The sequence below is a fragment of the Oncorhynchus kisutch genome, linkage group LG3 (assembly GCF_002021735.2).
Source record: "Oncorhynchus kisutch isolate 150728-3 linkage group LG3, Okis_V2, whole genome shotgun sequence".
In the NCBI taxonomy this organism is placed as follows: Eukaryota; Metazoa; Chordata; class Actinopteri; order Salmoniformes; family Salmonidae; genus Oncorhynchus; species Oncorhynchus kisutch.
In genome coordinates, this window is record NC_034176.2 from 38,109,892 (window position 1) to 38,129,640 (window position 19,749).

General features: G+C 39.2%; 1 protein-coding gene across 1 annotated transcript; it reads right to left on the minus strand.

Annotated features, from left to right (window-relative positions):
- Positions 1-243: 243 nt before the first annotated feature.
- Positions 244-17,157, minus strand: sfrp1a (secreted frizzled-related protein 1a). The gene is made up of 3 exons (XM_020474479.2): positions 16,311-17,157; positions 11,867-11,947; positions 244-1,688 (listed from the first exon to the last, which is right to left on the minus strand). The coding sequence occupies exons 1-3, from the start codon at positions 16,831-16,833 to the stop codon at positions 1,363-1,365; spliced, it is 930 nt and encodes a 309-aa protein (XP_020330068.1). The 5' UTR covers positions 16,834-17,157; the 3' UTR covers positions 244-1,362.
- Positions 17,158-19,749: the final 2,592 nt, after the last annotated feature.

The following is a 19,749-nucleotide window of genomic DNA, read 5'->3' on the forward strand; positions in this document are numbered from 1 at the left end:
CATTATGGACATTACACGCAGGAAGCTGACATTCCGTACAATTAACTGTGTAGTACCGTGCCCTGAATGTGATTACCCATTTTATTTCTGTGGTGTATGTGTATAAGCCATGGGTATCATTGTAATTCAAGCCACACTTGGTACTTCCTTCAACCGACTGAGAGCAAACAAGACTGGGAGTGATATCTCTACAAAAATGGTATAGGTCACACAATGTGAAATGGAAAAAAGATTCCAGACAACTTTTCATTGTTTTCTATATTTATGTAAAATGTGTATGTACATAACAAGGGGCAGAAATACACTGCAGGAATTCACATTTTCAGTCATTGAACGTGATGGTGCTAAGATGGATCAGCAATACTGAACGAAACAATCAAAATACAGATTTGTCAATCCACTGTTAGCACTTTCAAAATGTGAGGCTACACAAAGTTGTCACAAACGTAATGAACGTCAATCTAGAGGGGTAGCAATTTAAGACTGCATTAACGAACAACAAACAAAACTTTGGTCAAATATTATCTGACATCATATACAAATGCAAGGGATTTCATTATTCTACTATATACCGGAGCAACCACTCAAGAAACTGATTTGCATTTGAATTGAAATACTGAACAATGCATACTGCATCAAAGTACATTTCATACACTTGTACCATTAGGCAAAAGTTATTTTGACTCAGATGATGCAGTTGATGTACTGGAATTGATTGGATTAACATATGTATATATTTTTTTCAAGTCAAAGAAAATGTGAAACAAAAAGAGGCAACTGAAGAGAGGATGCAATTCTTAAAATCAACTGTAGTGCAGTCATTATTTGGATGAGACAATCCGGTGAAAACACACTATCATACTATTGTCAACAAGTTATTCAATGACCTTATCTATGATGTGGCTTTTAAAGCTAAAATACAAGTAATTGTTGATTCTGTATGATCGATTCAATATGATCTAATTGTAAATTCTATGATCTACTAATACATGTTCAGAGCAATAGGAGCAAGTCCATCCATTTCAGCAGAACTCACTGAATTGTGGTCTTTTTACTGCACATTCAGGGAGTGTGTAACACAAATATCTACATACAAAAGTGGAAACGCTTTCAGTACAGGAGGAGGGGGGTGCAGTGTCATTTACTTTTTCAGATAACTGGAAACCCACCAGGTCTCAATGATCACACTGCTTAACTGGAAAATGGACGACAGGAAATTCAAAGCAGGTCTGTAAATATACAAAGAGATATATATAGATGTATAAACAAAAACAATAAAAAGCTAAACAAAGGTGGGTTGTTTGGTTGTGCAAGTTCTTCTGTAGCATGATGATGAGATGCTTCTAGAAAGGCTTGGTCTGATTATTTGAAGACATTCTCGAAAGCTGGACACTTGTGGGTCTTGAGTTTCTTGATGGCCTTTTTGAACTCTTTGCTGGACTTGTCCCACTTGTGGATGCCCGTCAGGAGGAACTGCTTGTCCACCTTGCGGCCCATGATCAGGTAGGTGTTGCCCAGGTTGTCCAGCTGCTGGCAGGGGCAGTCGGCTCCGTTCTTCAGGTACAGAACCAGATTCTTTAGGTCTTTCTTCTTCAGGTGGCCCAGTTTCAACGGCTTCTTCCTTTTCTGCAGAATCACCTTGCGGTCCATTCCTTCCCGTCTCACCTCCTTGATCTTGGTCTTGATGGCTACAATCAAATAGACGTCAAAATAAAGAAGGCGTTGTTAAAAACATTAACATGTCTATTATTTTATATGTTACGGTAAATACTTAGCTTGTGGGCTAGCCCAGAATGTTGAATCATATCTAGGGTTAGCCTGAGGCACTTTTCCTTTTAACCATGTTAATATTTAACGTCAGAACAGAATGACAATCATATAATCCCTGTGTATGCATTGTGCAAGGGCCAGGGGCTCTGTGACAAGACAGCAAACCGAAAGGTTGGGTTTCAGAGCAGAGGTTATCAGTGGTTAGATAGCTAGGCCGCAGACACCAAGGACCATTAAAGAAAGCAGCCTGGTCTCATAGACTAGACGTAACATAGTAAATGTAAATCCGGGACAATCAAATTAGTATGAAATGTTATGTATGGGTACATAAGACAGATGGTTACTTAAGGCAAGAACGAAAGTAGAGTGGTTGGTCGGAGTGGATGGGTAGGCGTATAACACAAATGTCTAGCAACCGTCTAGCTACTTTGCAAATACTTAGGATGTTAGCTATCCCTTCCCCTAACCCTATCACACGAACGTCTAGCAACCGAAAGGTTGCGAGTTTGAATCTCATTATGGACAATTTTAGCAACTTTTCAACTACTTACTAGTTTTTAGCTACTTTGTAACTACTTAGCATCTTAGCTAACCCTTCCCCTAACCCTAACCCTTTTATCTAACCCTTACCCTAACCATAACCCTTTTTGCTAACCTTTCCCTAACCTTAACCCTTTAACCTGACTCCTAACCTCAACCTCAACCCTAACCTTAAACCTAACCCATAGCATAGCTAATGTTAGCCAGCTAGCTAGAATTCATAACATATTATACGATTTGAAAATTTGTTACATATCCCATCTCTATGGGAAACTGATCTGTCTACATTGGCTATTCTTTTCATTGGGCTCCCGAGTGGCGCAGAGGTCTAAGGCACTGCGTCTCAGTGCTAGAGGCATCACTACATACCCTGGTTTGATCCTGGGCTGTATCAAAACTGGCTGTGATCGGGAGTCCCATAGGCTGATGCACAAGTGGCCTAGTGTGGTTATGGGAGGGTTTGGCCGAGGTAGGCCGTCATTGTAAAATAAGAATTTGTTCTTAACTGACTTGCCTAGTTAAATAAATGCAAAATACGTTCAATGGACAGGAATGTTCAAATTCCCCTGTGCCCCTCCAGATGTAACAGGGACTGGGGTTTTGTTCCCCTAAATACCCCCTATCTAGCTCATTGGTTTTAGTGAAGGATCCCTACTCCCTGAGCTAGACTTGAGATATATTGAGGGAGATGAATGATCTTCAGATATTTGTAAAATGCAACACATAGGGTTGAAAAATTATTCTAAATTCACACCAAAAAAACGTTTTATATTTTTTTTATCATGGTTGGAAGATTCCAGATTTCCTGCTTATTAATTACGATTCTAGGAATCTTCCAACCAGGTTTTCTGGAAGACCTGGACATTTTGGGAAAGCTGTTGGAACGTTGCAACCCTAACCCTACCCTTATGTTCAATACCACTACTACCACTTCAATATCACCACTGATTGTCACTGAAAGAAAGTGAAACATTTGATGCTGTAGTACATTGTAACCTTGCCTTTCATCATTTCTTGATATGTGGCCATGTATTGCCACAATTTTACACCCACCAAATGTCTCAATAATCTTTTTTTTTTTTTTTTTTTACTTTTATCTCTCCAAATCCCACACCGGGTCTCTGATTTCGCTTAATCTGTCTGATCTTTCACTAAACTCTATTTAACCTGCTAATCTCTTTGTTTCCTCCACCTCCCCTTCTGAAATGGTGCACGAGTCAACCCCATGGTGGTCCAAATCTCAGCATCTATTCATGTATCTCAAATGGCACCCTATTCCCTGTATAGTGCACTACTTTTGACCAGGGCACATAGAGTGACATTTGGGCTCCCGAATGGTGCAGCGGTCTAAGGCACTGTATCTCAGTGCTAGAGGTGTCACTACAGACCCTGGTTCAATTCCAGGCTGTCTCACAACTGGCTGTGATTGGGAGTCCCATACGGCCCAGTGTTGTTAGGGTTTGGCCGGGGTAGGCTGTCATTGTAAATAAGAATTTGTTCTTAACTGACTTGCCTAGTTAAATAACATAAATAAAATGTAGACTCAGCCTCTATGGGTATAGGCCTACCTCTTCATCTCCCCACACAGTAAAGCAGTCTACTGCATGAGTGCAGGTGACTTCAGTGCATGGCAATAAGGGAAATGTATGCCACATTGCTGTGATTCCACTCCATTGATCTATGGGCAGGATTAATGACCATCTTGTGATCTTTTAATACAGGGATTTGCTCCTGCACTTGGTAAACTGGCTTCTGCTCGAGATGTGGTGCTGGCTGATCTGTCTTTGAATATCTGATAAAAAATAAGAATACTTAATGAAAACAACATACATTATTATCAGTGTAGCTTACAGATAGGGTTAAAGACTGGTGTAGGAAATATAGGCTACTACTATACATCTGAACTCTAAATAGGCCCCTACTTAAAATGCACCATAATATGCACCATAATATGCACCATAAAATGCATTCAATAGCTAATATAGACTACTATATCTGAACTCGTAATAGGCTCCTACATGAACTATAGGTACCATGTTTTAGGGTTCATCTATTGCCCCTCTATCTTCCCATTGCCAATTAAAGTGTTAGAAAAAGAACAGTCCCAGTGCTTTTCCAGGTATTAACAGTGCACATGGTCGGGATTAGGACCTTTATCCTCCATCTCTGGTCCATGAAAAGTCTCTGTGAGGAGGGCTTAGTGTTAAATGAAATCAAAATTGGCAGCTTTCATAATTGGCGAGTCATAAAAGATAAGGTCTAGCCCACCCCTGAAACCACTTTATCTGGATAAATCCAGCTTAAACTCTGTGCTGAACTTTCTTTGCACCTTGTGTTGCTTGTGTGCATATCTCCCTGGCCAAAGTGTACAGCACAATGTCTGACCAGGTAGGTTATGGTTTTAACTGCTCAGGAGAAAGGCTCAGTCATTGATCAGTAGTGCCTTCGGGGCAGATAAACTAGAATTCATGTTACTATTTAATCTAATATTCTGGGCCCCTGTTTCGGTAAACTTTTCACCCCAAACTATCATCTGACACGAGCGTTACAATAATTTCTCAAGCATTCAAAGTTACCAGAGAGAAAATAGGAAACACTGCATAAACACTGCACTTCATCTCTCATTCTATCTTCAATGTTATCTCCATCTGTCGTTGGTCTCAGGTTTGGACAAATTGAAGCACTCAAACTCTCTATCAATCGGCTATGCTGTAAAGTTTGTGGGCATCTAGGCTGTCACCTTTGTCCCTGACCCTTGACCTTATTTCATCTTCTGGTTTAGAGACAAGCTTTCAGACAGCTAAGATGGTGTCATAAACCCAGCAGGAGCGGGTAAGTTGGGCATGGGCCCATTCACAACCATGGAATAACACAGCCCTCGGCCATTCACAGCCATGGAACCTGTCTGCCCCGTGAGCCAATGTCTACGTCCAAAATTACACTATTCCTTACATAGTTCACTCCTTTTCACCTGGCTTGTATGGGCCCTGGTCAAAAGTAGTGCACTATATACGGAATAGGGTGGCATTTGGGACTTATCCTATGTGATCAGTCTAGATCAGGGCCGGGGCTGCTGTACTTTCGTTTATTCCATTAGCATGGGGAGGAATGGATGGTGCAATTACCTATACCACCAGAGAGAAAGCCAGCTGTCAGAAGTAGGGCATGGTGGGTTTGAATATAAGTGTTCTGGAGTTGTGTAACAAAGAGCTGTGGTAATAAAAGTTTAAGTATGGAGATAAATCATGGTGGGAACAAAGTGTTGAGTGGGATGTACCATAAAACCATCAGCAGAGTAGACAGCACTGATGTTTAGAAATATATTAATCAGGATATCTGAGGAACAAGGGACTGGGAGGAGTTTAGTTAGCTAGATGGCTATCTCCAATTGTATTTGAAATATGTTAATTTCCTCATGGTTGATCATGATCACCCAACACATAACATTTGGTTAACTGAACTGTGGATTTTGTTGTTTGTCTTTATATTCACTCTTTAATTGGACCGAAGCTAAAAATACAGTTCAGTTATTCAGAGATAAACAAAAACTTGGGTCACTGTACAGTGCATATGGTCAAGCAGACTTTCAAGAAACAACCCTTCTACTTAAAAACCAACACATTTCTATTCCTCCATGTCTTTTACAAACACATGTATACTTTCTCTGCCAGATTGTCCTGTATCCAACCAAAAAGCATGAAAAGTTTTCGGCTTAAAATATTCCAACTTTATTTAGATAAACTTGCCTGAGAACGTCAAAATGTGATTGTGAGATTGGAAGGAAGCTATTATTCATGACTTCAAACAATGGCACACAATAGTAATAAGCCTCTCTTCCCTTTAGAAAATATATATATACATTTGATTTCACCTAATTTGTTTATTCTGTCATAAAGAGCACATGTTCAACTTCATTAAAAAAAAGTGTTTTCCCATCTCAAGAGGTTAAAATGCTATACATTGTACAATGCTCAAAGTGTAGGTCTACGTCGTGTGCTTCCAATGAGTAGTATTATACGGCTCTACAGCGAATGGTTAGCTGTCTTATGGAACATTAGTAACGGCTCTCCAGCTGGTAATTAGTAGTTAAATCAGCCATGAATCCCCGTGTGACAGGGGGAAAGGAAGCTTGTTGTGTGCAACAGGGAGGGGCAATTGAATGTAAGATTCATAAAAAAAATATAGAATTGTACAGTTTTTCAACACAAAACACCAGAAAATGGCCAAAAAGAGTAGAACCAGCTCACCTGCTTCTACACTATTACTTTTAGATGTTTCTTTTGCAATAAATATTTAAAAATGAATAGTTTTACCATGTTAAAAGGAGAATTCAGTTCACGTAACAGCATAGCTCCGAGAAGTAGGGGTGCTGAGGGTGCTGCAGCACCTCCTGAAAAATCGGAATATTTGAATAATACAAAGAAAAAAAATGTTTTTCTTTCTCTCACAAAAGTAGTGCACTGGTCCTTTTACTAGTCCTTTATTAGTGGATCGATATAGCTGTCTGTAGTGCGGGCAAAAAACATTGACATTTTACAAATTAATAAAAAATGAAAAGCTGAAATGTCTTGAGTCAATAAGTATTCAACCCCTTTGCTATGGCAAGCCTAAATAAGTTCAGGAGTACAAAGTTGCTTAACAAGTCACATAATAAGTTAAATGGACACACTCTGTGTGCAATAATAGTGTTTAAAATTTTTATTTTTTTATGACTACCTCATCTCTGTATCCCACGCATACAATTATCTGTAAGGTCCCTCAGTCGAGCAGTTCATTTCTAATACAGATTCAACCACAAAGACAAACTCAGACATTGAATATCCATTTGAGCATGGTGCAGTTATTAATTACACTTTGAATGGTGTATCAATACAGCCAGTCACTACAGAAATACAGGTGACCTTCCTAACTCAGTTGCCGGAGAGGAAGAAAACCAATGGTGACTTTAAAACAGTTACAGAGTTGAATGGCTTGATAGGAGAAAACTGAGGATGGATACATTGTAGTTACTCTGCAATACCAACTTAATTAACAGAGTGAAAAGGAGGAAGTCTGTACATAATACAAATATTCCAAAACTTGCACCCTGTTTGCACCAAAGCACTAAAGTAATACTGAAAAACATTTGTCAAAGCAATTCGCTTTGTGTCCTGAATACAAAGGTGTTAAGTTTGGGGCAAACCCAATACAACACATTACTGAGTTCTACTCGTCATACTTTCATGCTTCTAATCGTTAAGGACTGGGGAGTTTTTCAGGATAAAATAGAAAAGAAATGGAGCTAAGCACAGGTCAAATCTGGGAGCAAAACCTGGTTCAGTCTGCTTTCCACCAGACACTAGGAGATGAATTCACATTTCATCAGGACAATAACCTAAAACACAAAGCCAAATCTACACTGGAGTTTCTTACTAAGAAGACAGTGAATATTCCTTAGTTGCAGTTTTGACTCAAATCTACTTGAAAATCTCTGGCAAGACCTGAAAATGGTTGTCTAGCAACGATCAACAACCAATTTGACAGAGCTTGAAGAAATGTGAAAATAATAATGGGCAAAGGTTGCACAATCCAGGTGTGGAAAGCTCTTAGAGATTTACCCAGAAAGACTCACAGCTGTAATTGCAGCCAAAGATGCTTCTACAAAGTATTGATTTGGGTGTGAATACTTATATAAATGAGATATTTCTGTATTTAATTTTCAATATATTTTCTAAAATGCCTAAAAGCATGTTTTCACTTATTGTGTGTAGATATGTTAGCAAAAAAAATATTTGATCTGTTTTGAATTCAAGCTTTAACACAAAAAAATGTGGAATAAGTCAAGGGGTATGAATACTTTCTGAAAGCACTGCATATGTATTTTTTTCCGTATGGGTTTCACACTGGATTCTGTTAACATGGGTTCTGTTAAATGAGAACAGACCTTTCGCAATGAGATCTTTCCAGGAACTGAGCGTTTTAGTGAGTGAAAAAAATGCTCATTCTGTGCCAGCGGAGGCAAATTTCTGACATGATTAGTCTCCGCAGATTAATAAAACTGACTTCTATGTAAGTCACAGATTCCTCCAGCTAACTGCCCTGACTGAGGTAGCCTTTCAACCACACAGTCTGAAGTTAGGCCTGGTATAGGTGAATTTTGACTAAGATTATGCCATTGCTGCTACAGTTAAACTGTACATGTAAATGTATGTCTATATACCCATGTGAATATTAGTGATAAAAAGTACATTCATCATCTCTTGCTTGCAAAGTAGGCAGGATATTGCATAGTGAAAGTCTAGTGCTCTTTACTTATCAATCTACATCTATTATAAGATTTCCCTCTGACTCATTTTGGTCTGACCAAAAGTGCTGTAATGAAAGCATAATGCATAATGCTTTGTTGAGGTAAAAACGGATCTTTATAAAATCATGTCATAATTGCTTTCACATTTCACCCTTCTCTCTCTCCTCTCACAACATTAATGACAGATCTTTCACACCATATAATAGTTGTTTTTGAGTTAAGCCCATCCTTGCATGAGTTTTAGGACAAAATAAGAAGAGAAACCTTTCAGATAAATATTGACTCACATTTTTGCACCACTACAATGTAAAATAATAGAATTTGCTCAACAGTACTGCTTCATAAAAAAACATAACCAAATGTTAGTCCCGCAGTTGTGTGTCAAGCTAAAAGCATAGGTTATGCTTCAGTTATTGATTAACCTGTGGCAGCCATTTTAGAAACCTCTTCTCTCATTTCTTTAGCCAATTAGAACATCTAGCATAAACATTTATTGTTTACATGTTGCCCAACTGGTACAGCAAAGCAAACCCACCACTATAGCCCATGGCATTGCCACACAGCAAGCAGAGCAGCCCCTGGCTCTATCCCAAATCGCACTCTAGTCCCTAAAATAGTGAACTACTTTTGACCAGAACCATATGAGCCCTGGTCAAAAATAGTGCACTATATAGGGAATAGGGAGTAATTTTGGACACAGGCCCTTTTTTTCTCATGGGAGTTGGGACTCTCCCTTTGTGGGCCACTCCTGCAGTGATTGGGTCTAATGGATGCAATAAAAGTCTAATTTAACAGTCATTGTCAAAGGCCATGCTCAGCCTGCCTGGATAAGCTCAGACGTCAAGCGTTAAAGACATTATGACAAGGAAACAAAACAACATCTGTCTTAATCAGAGATGAAACAGACCAACGTGCCACTTTCATTTGGCAAACCAGGGACGTTTCTGAGAACAGAAAAGTGGGGCTCATCATTACAGTGTAAGAATGGGACAATTAATTTAAAATGCTGCACATAACTTTGTGTATTAGCTTTCCCTGAGAACAACTTTGAAAGAAGATGTGCAGAAAGTCCGTCTTCCCAAGGTCTGGCGGTTGGAATGGATTTGGAAACCACCAAAAACTTGGAGGCCAGCTTCTACCAATTTAAAATAAGGCACAGCATCACATTGCATACAATCACTGCCTCAAGGTGTGCTGAATCAACAGTGTCCCTGCATGCGAGAAACTATCAATGCATTTTAATTGCATAGAAAAACAAAACATTCTAAGTTGTTGCTACACTGCATTGGCACACTGTGGATGGGATGGGCTGTCAAGCCACCAGACAAGCAGAAAGACATTCTCATACATGTGACATCAGTCCCCTGTGACAGAGACTGAGATTTGGACCAATAGGAATTAAGCTTTAACTAGCAACCCTGCTGACACCTCCTTTAAATACCTCCTAAATAAAGACTTTAGGGCTCCAATTCATTAGTTACAGAATATTAGCATTTAAAAGAGTAATACAAACTCCAAAGCTCTGTTTTTCTAGCGGATTAAGGCAGTAACTTTTTCCAGTCTATATGTAACTTTGTGAGAATCAAGCATATGGCCAAAAAAACAAGGTAGTAGTAACCCCCAAGAGGAGATTTTTCTCTAGATCGTTCACATTAGTTTACTTGGTGGTCAGTTGGTAGATCAATCCATTATGTCTGAAGGAATGATCCCCAGGAGTATACAAATTGTAAATCTTTTCAATTTCACACACTAATCCCAGCATTGTTATACTCAGAAAGAACAATTACCCTGAGTACTGTCAGATAGTAGACATGGTGAAATGTTAGTCAAAGCTATATAAATTCTCTGATAATGAAAGACATATCTCTTTTTTCGACCATGATGTGTGACTGACCAATGAGTTTATTTAAAATATTGTATCATCGAACAAGCATAAAATTGAGCAAATGGAACATGAATGGATGGATGGAACATGAAACATTTCTTTACTGAAAATTTGCTTGAACAGTGTGTTTATGGTCATACATACACAATATATCCAAAGGTATCATGCCCATAGGGGTATAGGGGCATGATACCAGGTTTGATACCAGGTTTCCTCCAGATGTAAATCTTTGTATTCTGGCCAAAGAGTTCAATCTTGATTTCATCAGAGTCAAGGGGTCTGAATACTTTCCGAAGGCACTGTATTTATATATTTGTTTCTCTGTAATACTACTAGTCACCTAGCAAGTTCATAAAGTTGGCTTTTAGCTAGTGCAGATAGGTTCCTAATCTCCGAACCTCATAACTAGCTACCAAGAAGCCATTTCAGGCTATCAAGTTAGATTTGCTAGCCTGTCTAACTATCTTAGCTGGCATGCCTGCTGCCAAGGTTGGTAATAACTAAAGCAATAACTAAATGTACAGAATAAGATTCATATTCCTTTCAATCTTTTACCCAAATTTTAGCAGATATGCAGAGAAGAATATTTCGTTTATTTAAAAAAAAGAACAACCAGTCAGGAGGATACAGACAGCTCAAGAGGTATGCGTAGATATGCAGAAACATGTATATATTTTTGACATAGAAGTATGCATAATAATTATGGATCTAGATTGCACATTGTAAATATACAGTCAGTTTGAACTAAATCCATGATCCTCTAAACTAACCATGATAATTATTGTGGGACTGACCCATTTTTATTATTTTCTAACTGTTAATCTACAGTAAATTGCTTTTCTTTTCAGAGGCTTTTCTTTCCAATAGACTTAATAAACCCACTAAAGACCACACTTTTAAGATCATACAAAGAGATGACTGTGCGGTGCTATGGAACATCATCTATAGCTGGGATAAAGCACCAAGCTCATTACTGTAACCAGCATGGCAAGAGTCAGGGAATGCATGTAAATAAGAAATCCTATTGGCAAGAGTGTCACTTTAATAACTTTTCAAAGCTTGCTTTTGGAAAGATCTTACAATGTACGTTGAGGGGCTGCAGAACAAAGGTGGGAGGGAGGGCTCATTAGATCTGGGGCAAATTCCAGAGCTATAGGTATAGACATACTGTAGTTCTCCATTGTATGTGGTTCCATTTGTATAGGCTTCTATGCCATGGAGAGTGCAACCTCTTGTGTTGGCTAACACAATCAATAGGTATAGTAGCCCATAGGAAAACATGCTGTGTGTGAGTATATGTGCGCGTGTGTATATGTCTCTTCTTCTGTATTTTTAGGAAATGCTTAACAAACGGAATGAAAATGTTAGGGTTAGGAGACGCTTACCAAACTCGCTGGCACACATGTGCTCTAGAATGATGTCTGTTTTCATTTCGTTGTCACATGGGGGACAGATGGGGGAGTAACCTGTGGAAGGGAGGGAGGAGAGAGTATTTTCAGAGGGCAGGACATGCAACACTGTCACAATAATCAACCAAGTAACAGCTATGATCAAATGGATCAAGAGTAGGGTTGCAAAATTCCTGTAACTTTCCGAAAACTCCAAGAAATCCTGTGAAGATTCCCTAAATCAGAAGGGAATAAGCAAGAAATCCGGTATCCACCAACCAGAATTTCTGGATGAACTGTGAATTTGGGGAAAGTTCCTGGAATTTTTCAACCAGTGAAAGTGTTTTTCTCTCCCTAAAATCACTATTCAAACTGAAGGGAACAACAGCTGCCAGTAACTGAATCCCTAACAGATTGTAGCATTGTTCACACCTCTATTTACCTCAACATCAGTTCACTTCCTAGTGTAGTAATATGTTTGATCTTTTACCACCTATCTCCCTGCCTGTGCTTCAAATCAACCTTGCAGATGAAATCTTATGTGAACACCTACAGTATGTGAAGATGACACCTGACATTCTGGTCAGAGGTGCTGAGTACACTCTGTTGTCAGTTGCTCTGGTGTTTTCCCCCTCAAAAGTATTCATCCAAACTCAAATGACGTTTGTTCTTGTTTGACAGTAAAACTCTTAACTGACCGACCTGACCTCAGTTGGAATGTCATGTGCTTTTATAGCAGGTCATAACTATGGCCTCCAGGACACAATGCTGCTCGTTATAGGCTAGATTTATGAAATTATAGGGGATATCAGTAGTCTTCTCAATATCCAAGACTGACTATCATTCCATTGTAATTTGGTGGTTAGTTTTGATCTCTTCGGAGTCTATGCTAACAGAGTCAATCTGTCCTGGAGGCCTGTTTTACTGTAAAAGCATGTGGAAATGCATGTGTGTACACGCATGCACACACATGAACTGTTACGTGTACCTGAGACTTTTATAGAAGGTACATTACTGACTGTGAAGACAGGGAAGACTGACTGAAACTGGAAAGTCTTCCACTCAGGCTTTCATGTACTTTTATTTTTAGTTACAGGAGCCAAGTTCCATATGAACATTTTAGAATGTTTTGACATGATTAAAAATAAGGAACGGTTCTAACTGTGTAGTGGCCAACAATGGACAGAAATGCCTTTTTTTTGTTTTTGCTATATAGGGTTTTTGTCAAGTGACATTCATGAATATTTAATGAAAATTATATTGATTCAATAATTAAATAACTGTTCTGTTCTTTCTTAAACAGCTTAGCAAAACTTGGCTCTAAACCCCAAAACAACATTTGGAGTACTGTGAGGTTTACCATCTGTAAAATATAAATACATATTTACACACACTTATCCTGTTATTTTGTGATTGCCAGTTGGCCATTACGTGTGTTTGACAAATGCTTACGAAAGTTACACCCAGGTGGAAAGCACTTGTGAAAATAAGCACTGTTTACAGAGTCAAAGGGGCTATATTTTCAATTAAAAAAAAAATAATACTCTAAATCTATTGTCACCAGCTTCATACTTGTTTAGCAGTCAGCAGTGGAGAGGATCTTTAAATAACTTACATCAAAATACATGACCGTCTAACCTAATTTTGATTTGATGGTTTATTCATTCAAATGCATTTCTCCCCCACCCTCCCGTACATCACTAAAAAGCACATATTTTCCCGGGGGTTTTAGGTTCCTGTCAGTCAACAGTGATGAAGATGCAGAACAACACAGACATTAACGGCCCTGAATTGAGAAGAGTGGGGTTAAAACAAGACCGACTCTGTGGCCTGCTGACAGGGCAAACACTTTCTGATTTATTTATCGCAAGTGCTGACACATATGACAACAGGTGACCTCTGGAGACTGTGTTCCAAATGGCACTCTATTCCCTATGTAGTGCACTACTTTTGACCAGAGCCCTATGGGTCCTAGTCAAAAGTAGTACACTACATAGGGAATAGGGTGCCATTTGGGGCACACACTGAGGATCTCTGTGTGGTCCCCGAGCTCCAAGAGGAGCCTTTTCTCAGGCTGCTGGGCTCCTGCCCACACACACCACCATGTTGGCCCCCCTCGGCTCAACACGTCCCAGTTACAGAGGGACTACCTCAGATATACAGTAAGTGCTGTGTAACTGCAGCACCACAGAGCGATAAAGACCTCTTCATCGGGTGCTGGCCTGGAAAGTCACCAGTCACCATATCAGTTCGCTGTAAGACCGAGCTATTCATGTTCAGAATATAGCAAATGTTTTAGCACTAACCTAACATTGTTTTGAAGCCTGCATATACAACGCAGATCAAAATGTAAGGAGATGGAAAGTCCTTTTTAATTTATGAGAAATCTGCATGAGGTGGCTGTACTTCCCCTTCTGGGACACCTCTAGAACAGAGCAGAGCAGCCTTTCCAACTCGCTCCAAGAGAGATTCTACTAGTTCCTGCCAGGGACACTGACATGGCAATAAAATATTACAACCCATGACAGAAACAATAATTTTAGACAAAACTTGTCCTTTGATTGTGAAAGGCTGCAGCATTTACACTGAACAAAAATATAAACACAACATGTAAAGTGTTGGTCTCATGTTTCAATGTTTTTTTTTATATACAAACATGTCTGACTTATTGTTAGCCCCAAGCTGTTACAGATGTAGGATCTTAATATGAGCCAGTTTGCTACAGCATGAAAATTATCCTGAAGCAACAGGTAATCTAAATTATTATGTGGATTATAATGACTGGACATTTTTTTCGTTGGGGCAAATCAAGTCTAACATTTTAAAGTGGAAATTACAAACTTTAGAAACCTTTTTAAACCTTGAATACACGACAAGTTAACATTTTCTGTACAGGAAAATTATCAGCAACAACATAGTGATCAAATGAAGATCCGACATCTGTAGGCAGTTCTAGTCCTTCTGAACATAACTCAGTCCAGAAACTGTGGTTGCATCCCAAATGGTGCCATATTTCCTATACAGTGCACTACTTTTAACCAGAGCCCTATGTGTCCTGGTTAAAATTAGTGCACTAGGAAATAGGGTTGGGACGCAATCCCAGTGAGATTGTGGCAGGCAGTCTCGAGCCAAGTATCCCTGCAGGCAGATAGGCAGACAGGCATCAAGGACCTGACGTCTGTGGGAGTTCACTGTAGCCTTGAAACACAGTATATTACATTAGCAGAATTGATAGTCTGTTTTTTTTTTCTCTCCTCATCATTGTCGCTCTGGTATTCACTCTTTCATAATTCGTATACGTTTGTTTCTGCTATTCAAATTAAACTATATATGTTGTTTCTGTCTGGTGACTTTTTGAGGGGGGGGTTAAAGGAAGAGGCCAGTAGTTAAGACGTCAATATAAAATGGTCATTAATGGATGTATTAGTTATGTGGTTGGACTGCCTCCCAGTTCATAAATTTCACCTTGAAATAAATTGCTACCATCTGTTAAAGGAGTATTAGGCTACAATATTAATTACAACATCACTTCACTCTTTGTCAATAGCAAGCAACTTAACATTTGATACAAAGAGAGGTTCTCTCTTGGTAAAGACAGCGTAGTCTTGTTCGTGCTCTCAAATAACTAAATAAAGGTTTTGCTATCTCGCTCTTACATTTTTTTTAGATAATCTAATCTAGAGGTAATCAAAGCAGTCATGGGAAAAATTACCCCAAAAGGTTGAGAATGGTTCATTTGCATCAGGTTTGACATCAACAAACCCCTGAAACAACATTCTGCCGCCTGAAGAACTGCATGGGTGTCGATTCTCACACTATGTCAAAGTAGTGACTGTTTGTTATCTCAGTCAAGTACTGCAGCTCTATTGAGCTGCCCTATAGGACACTATGTTGAGCCTGCCCTATAGGACACTATGTTGAGCCTGCCCTATAGGACACTATGTTGAGCCTGCCCTATAGGATACTATGTTGAGCCTGCCCTATAGGATACTATGTTGAGCCTGCCCTATAGCATACTATGTTGAGCGTGCTCCATAGGATACTGTTGAGCCTGCCCTATTCCGCAATCCATGGTAAAAAAAAATACAGATATTTGATCATGATTATTTCAGATTATCATGCTTCATCCACAAAATACATCATATTTTTTTATCAATTGTAATAAAAACTGCTTCCAAGTGAAGAACATAATGTACATTCAACAATACAGATTACAAACTCCTAGCCAACACCTCAGCTTTTTACATATTGTGACAAGCAATGGCTCAGTTTCAGATCTGGTACCAGACTAGCACATGGAAACATGACTGGCACTTGGTGACATGGGATTATATATGTAATTCTATAATTCTAGATATTATGGCAGGCATACTGCCTGCAGGTAGGTAGGTAGGTAGGTAGGTAGGTAGGTAGGTAGGTAGGTAGGTAGGTATAGCCTTACCTGTGGGTTTTGTGGCTTCAGTGGCATTGGGTGCAGTCATGGCAATGCAGACATCGTCCTGAGGAAACTTGTCGCAGGTGAGCATCTCAGGCCAGGGGAAGCCGAATGACTCCATGATAGGGGTGCAGCCGTCCCGTACAGCCTCACACAGCCAGCGGCAGGGGTATATGGGGCGCTCTAGGCACACTGGGGCAAACAGGGAGCAGAGGAACACCTGGGTACCCGGGTGGCAGCTCTTATGCACCAGGGGCACCCAGCTGCCCGCCTGCTGCTTCACCTCAGCCATAGTCTCATGCTCCAGTAGGTTAGGCAGCAGCATCTGGTTGTAGCCCACATTGTGACACAGCCTCAGGTCCTCTGGGATATCCACACACTGAGGAGGCTTGCCATAGCTGCGGCCACCATTGTACATGTCCGATTTCCAGCTGATTTCATACTCAGAGGCTTTGCTCACAGACACCAGTGCCATGGTCAAAGCCAGAGGGATGATTCTCCAACGGCACAATGGTTCAATGGACCTCATTGTTCACAACAGAGGAGAGTCTGCAGAATAAAAGTAAAATGCAGCTCACAATGAAGCTTTCACTGTAGAATAGAACAGAACTGCTTCAAGAGAAAAATAAAATGGAGAAAAGCGCAAAGAGTCCAGTTGATAAATGCTCTCTGAGTGGAAAGTTTCAGGTTTCAGTGTAACTCCACTCCTGCCTTCTTGTTGCAGCCCCGCTGTTCTCTTCCCTTCTGCTGCTACTGACTCACACAAGCGCCTGCAAAGATAACTGTCTAGAGTAGCGCAGCTTGGAAACAAGAGGAGATTGTGAAGTGCGCGTCGGCCAATCGGAAAGGGTCTGCGCCTTTTGGCACTCACACGTCAATCAATGTGCTCAATTACTCACTGCGTAAAACACGGCTTAACGTTCCCTACCCCCTTCATTAGCCTTTTTTTTCTTTGTCAAAACAAACAAGTTGCCTTCACACCAAACAAAAAAATAATTAAATGGTTGAAATAATTTAGTGCTTGGTCAAACGGCAAGCTCGTAATCACTTGACAGCTATCATTGCACAGTACATTTATGGATCATTTTGGACGGTTATTTGGAGAATTGTAGATAATTTATATTTGACTACAAACACTATTTAGTTACAGCGTTAATATGCGGAAATACAGTATGCGCAGCTCAATAAATATATTAAATCAATCGAAAAACGTTCAAAAGTTTTAAGTCAAAGTTTTAACTTGGTGAAATATAGCATATCTGAAAACACAATTAATTCAGACCAATAGTGTTGAATATTGATTTTAACCTATATAATGTCACACATTCTAAATGTAAATTCATATGAGGTGAAGAAGGGACAATTGTTCAATGAAATATTAATTCAGTTTACTTAGATCTAATTAGATCTTGTTATAGTAAATTTGTTTATCTGCATGTTAGTCCGCTTTCTTTCTTTTTTACAGCTTTCCATTTGATATGACTAAGACAAGACCTGTGAAATCTACCAATTTCAAATGTGCATTCATTTGCATGCCATTGTCTTGTTAATGACAAAAGCCAATTAAACACTCATGATTAGAAAACAAAGTAGCACTTCACACATAACAATGACCCCCTGGTCCAGCTGGTCCCAGTAAACAAGACTTAGCCTAGATCTGTCCTTTGTGCGGGAATACTGGGAGCTTTAAAAAATAATAATAGCCTAAAATAAATGCAACTTGATTATAAATCACAGAGGCCATGGTCTTCATTGCCACACAATCTGTTGCATTATAAAATAAGAGGAGTAATGTTGTATGCTATACCATTTTGCTAAATACACATTTTGAGAACTTTAATATATGTTGTTTTGCAGTCATACTATGTAAGCAGGCCTTTAAAAAAAAAATCCTGAAGAATTGTTTTAGTTTTTTTTGCAATGTGAACAACATATTGTTTAGCTAATCTACTCCATGTAGCCTACTGTATTACCCAGTAAGGCTGAATGGTTTGTAATTGGAATTGAACTACAATTACAGCCACATTTAGTTACTTTTATGTCAGGTTTTAAGTCTTTCATTGATAGTACAATTCCAATTTCCAGGATCATCATAGAACGGTCAATGCCCTTGATGAGAAGGTTTACCAAAGTATTTGAGATATTATTAATTTCCAATAAACTGTGATGTCTTAATAAGGATTATGCTGACACTATGTCTGTCTAGCAGTGCTGCACCATAGACAGATTTATAAGGCGAAGGCACCTAACTACAGTTTGCACATAGTAGGGGTTGCTAAAACAAACCCCAGGTATTTAAGACTGGGGTGGAGGGGAGGGATTTTTTTCCCCCTTCTCTCCACTCCAGACATGGCTTCACTCAGAAGAATGAGAGCGCTGAACTCCCTGGCTGCAATCCATAATGGCACCCTATTCCCTATATATAGTCCATTACCTATGACTAGTGTCCATAGGGCTCTGTTCAAAAGAAGTGCACTATGCAGGGAATAGGGTGCCATTTGGGACGTCTCCCATCTGTCAGGAGTGATGTGCCTGACTGTATCGACAGAAGCTGAAAACATTCTGAGACTGGTCTGTTCCACATACATGGAGCCAGGTAGCAGCAACCTAAAACCAGCTCAGAATACAGCCAAGACTAAACATGCAAAAGTACTTTACACCAAGATAAATTTATGTGACGTTAAATGAGTTTGGACATTTTCTAATGATACCATGTTAAGTCTAAACAGACTTACATCAAATTGAAGTACAGGCAGGTTTGATGTTATGTAACTTTATTGTAGTTTACATGAATTTATCATGTGTGAAAAGGCTGGCTATCTAATTCCTTTTGATTATAGAATTTGGCAATACATTTGTGAAGTGGCTTGCAAGGTGTATGAGAAAGCAAATCTACAGAACACCAGAATCATTTACAATGTAAATATGCTGGTTGTAACATAAAGTAAAACAATAAAATACATTCAAATTAGATTATAGGCCTTCCCCCAGTGGAAGTTATTGTCATCAACACATTGCTAAGCTAGATAGATATGGACTGACTCATGTTCATGTTCCTTAAACTTCAAAACAAGGAGCACTTTGATTGCGGTTGCACATGTTTTAACAATAGAGAGACTAAATATTTGGACTTTCAGGGCCCAAGAAAAAGAGTCTTCCATGGGTCTTTAAAAACAATCCATCTCAATTGAACAGTGTTTAAATACATAATCTCACATACATGTACATGTATCCCCATGAAAGGGCATTTGGTAGAGCAGAGCTAACATGTATGTTTCTGAACATCTGTCATCAGTGACTGCTAACTAAACACGGGATCTCCTCTAGGCCATAACATCTTAGTAAGTGTATATACATGAAAAATGATCAGGTTGAAAAACCTCTGCTATGTTCAAGGGGGAAAGAAAAAGCCTATCTTTAATAAATATTTGTTTTTAGAAATAAC

Excerpts from the sequence above, each read along its gene's own strand:
- sfrp1a (XM_020474479.2), bottom strand. The coding sequence starts at position 16,833 with ATGAGGTCCATTGAACCATTGTGCCGTTGGAGAATCATCCCTCTGGCT. Across the intron at positions 11,948-16,310 it reads TGAAGCCACAAAACCCACAG|GTTACTCCCCCATCTGTCCC; the intron begins GTAAGGCTATAC and ends TCCCTTCCACAG. Across the intron at positions 1,689-11,866 it reads CATGTGTGCCAGCGAGTTTG|CCATCAAGACCAAGATCAAG; the intron begins GTAAGCGTCTCC and ends ATTTGATTGTAG.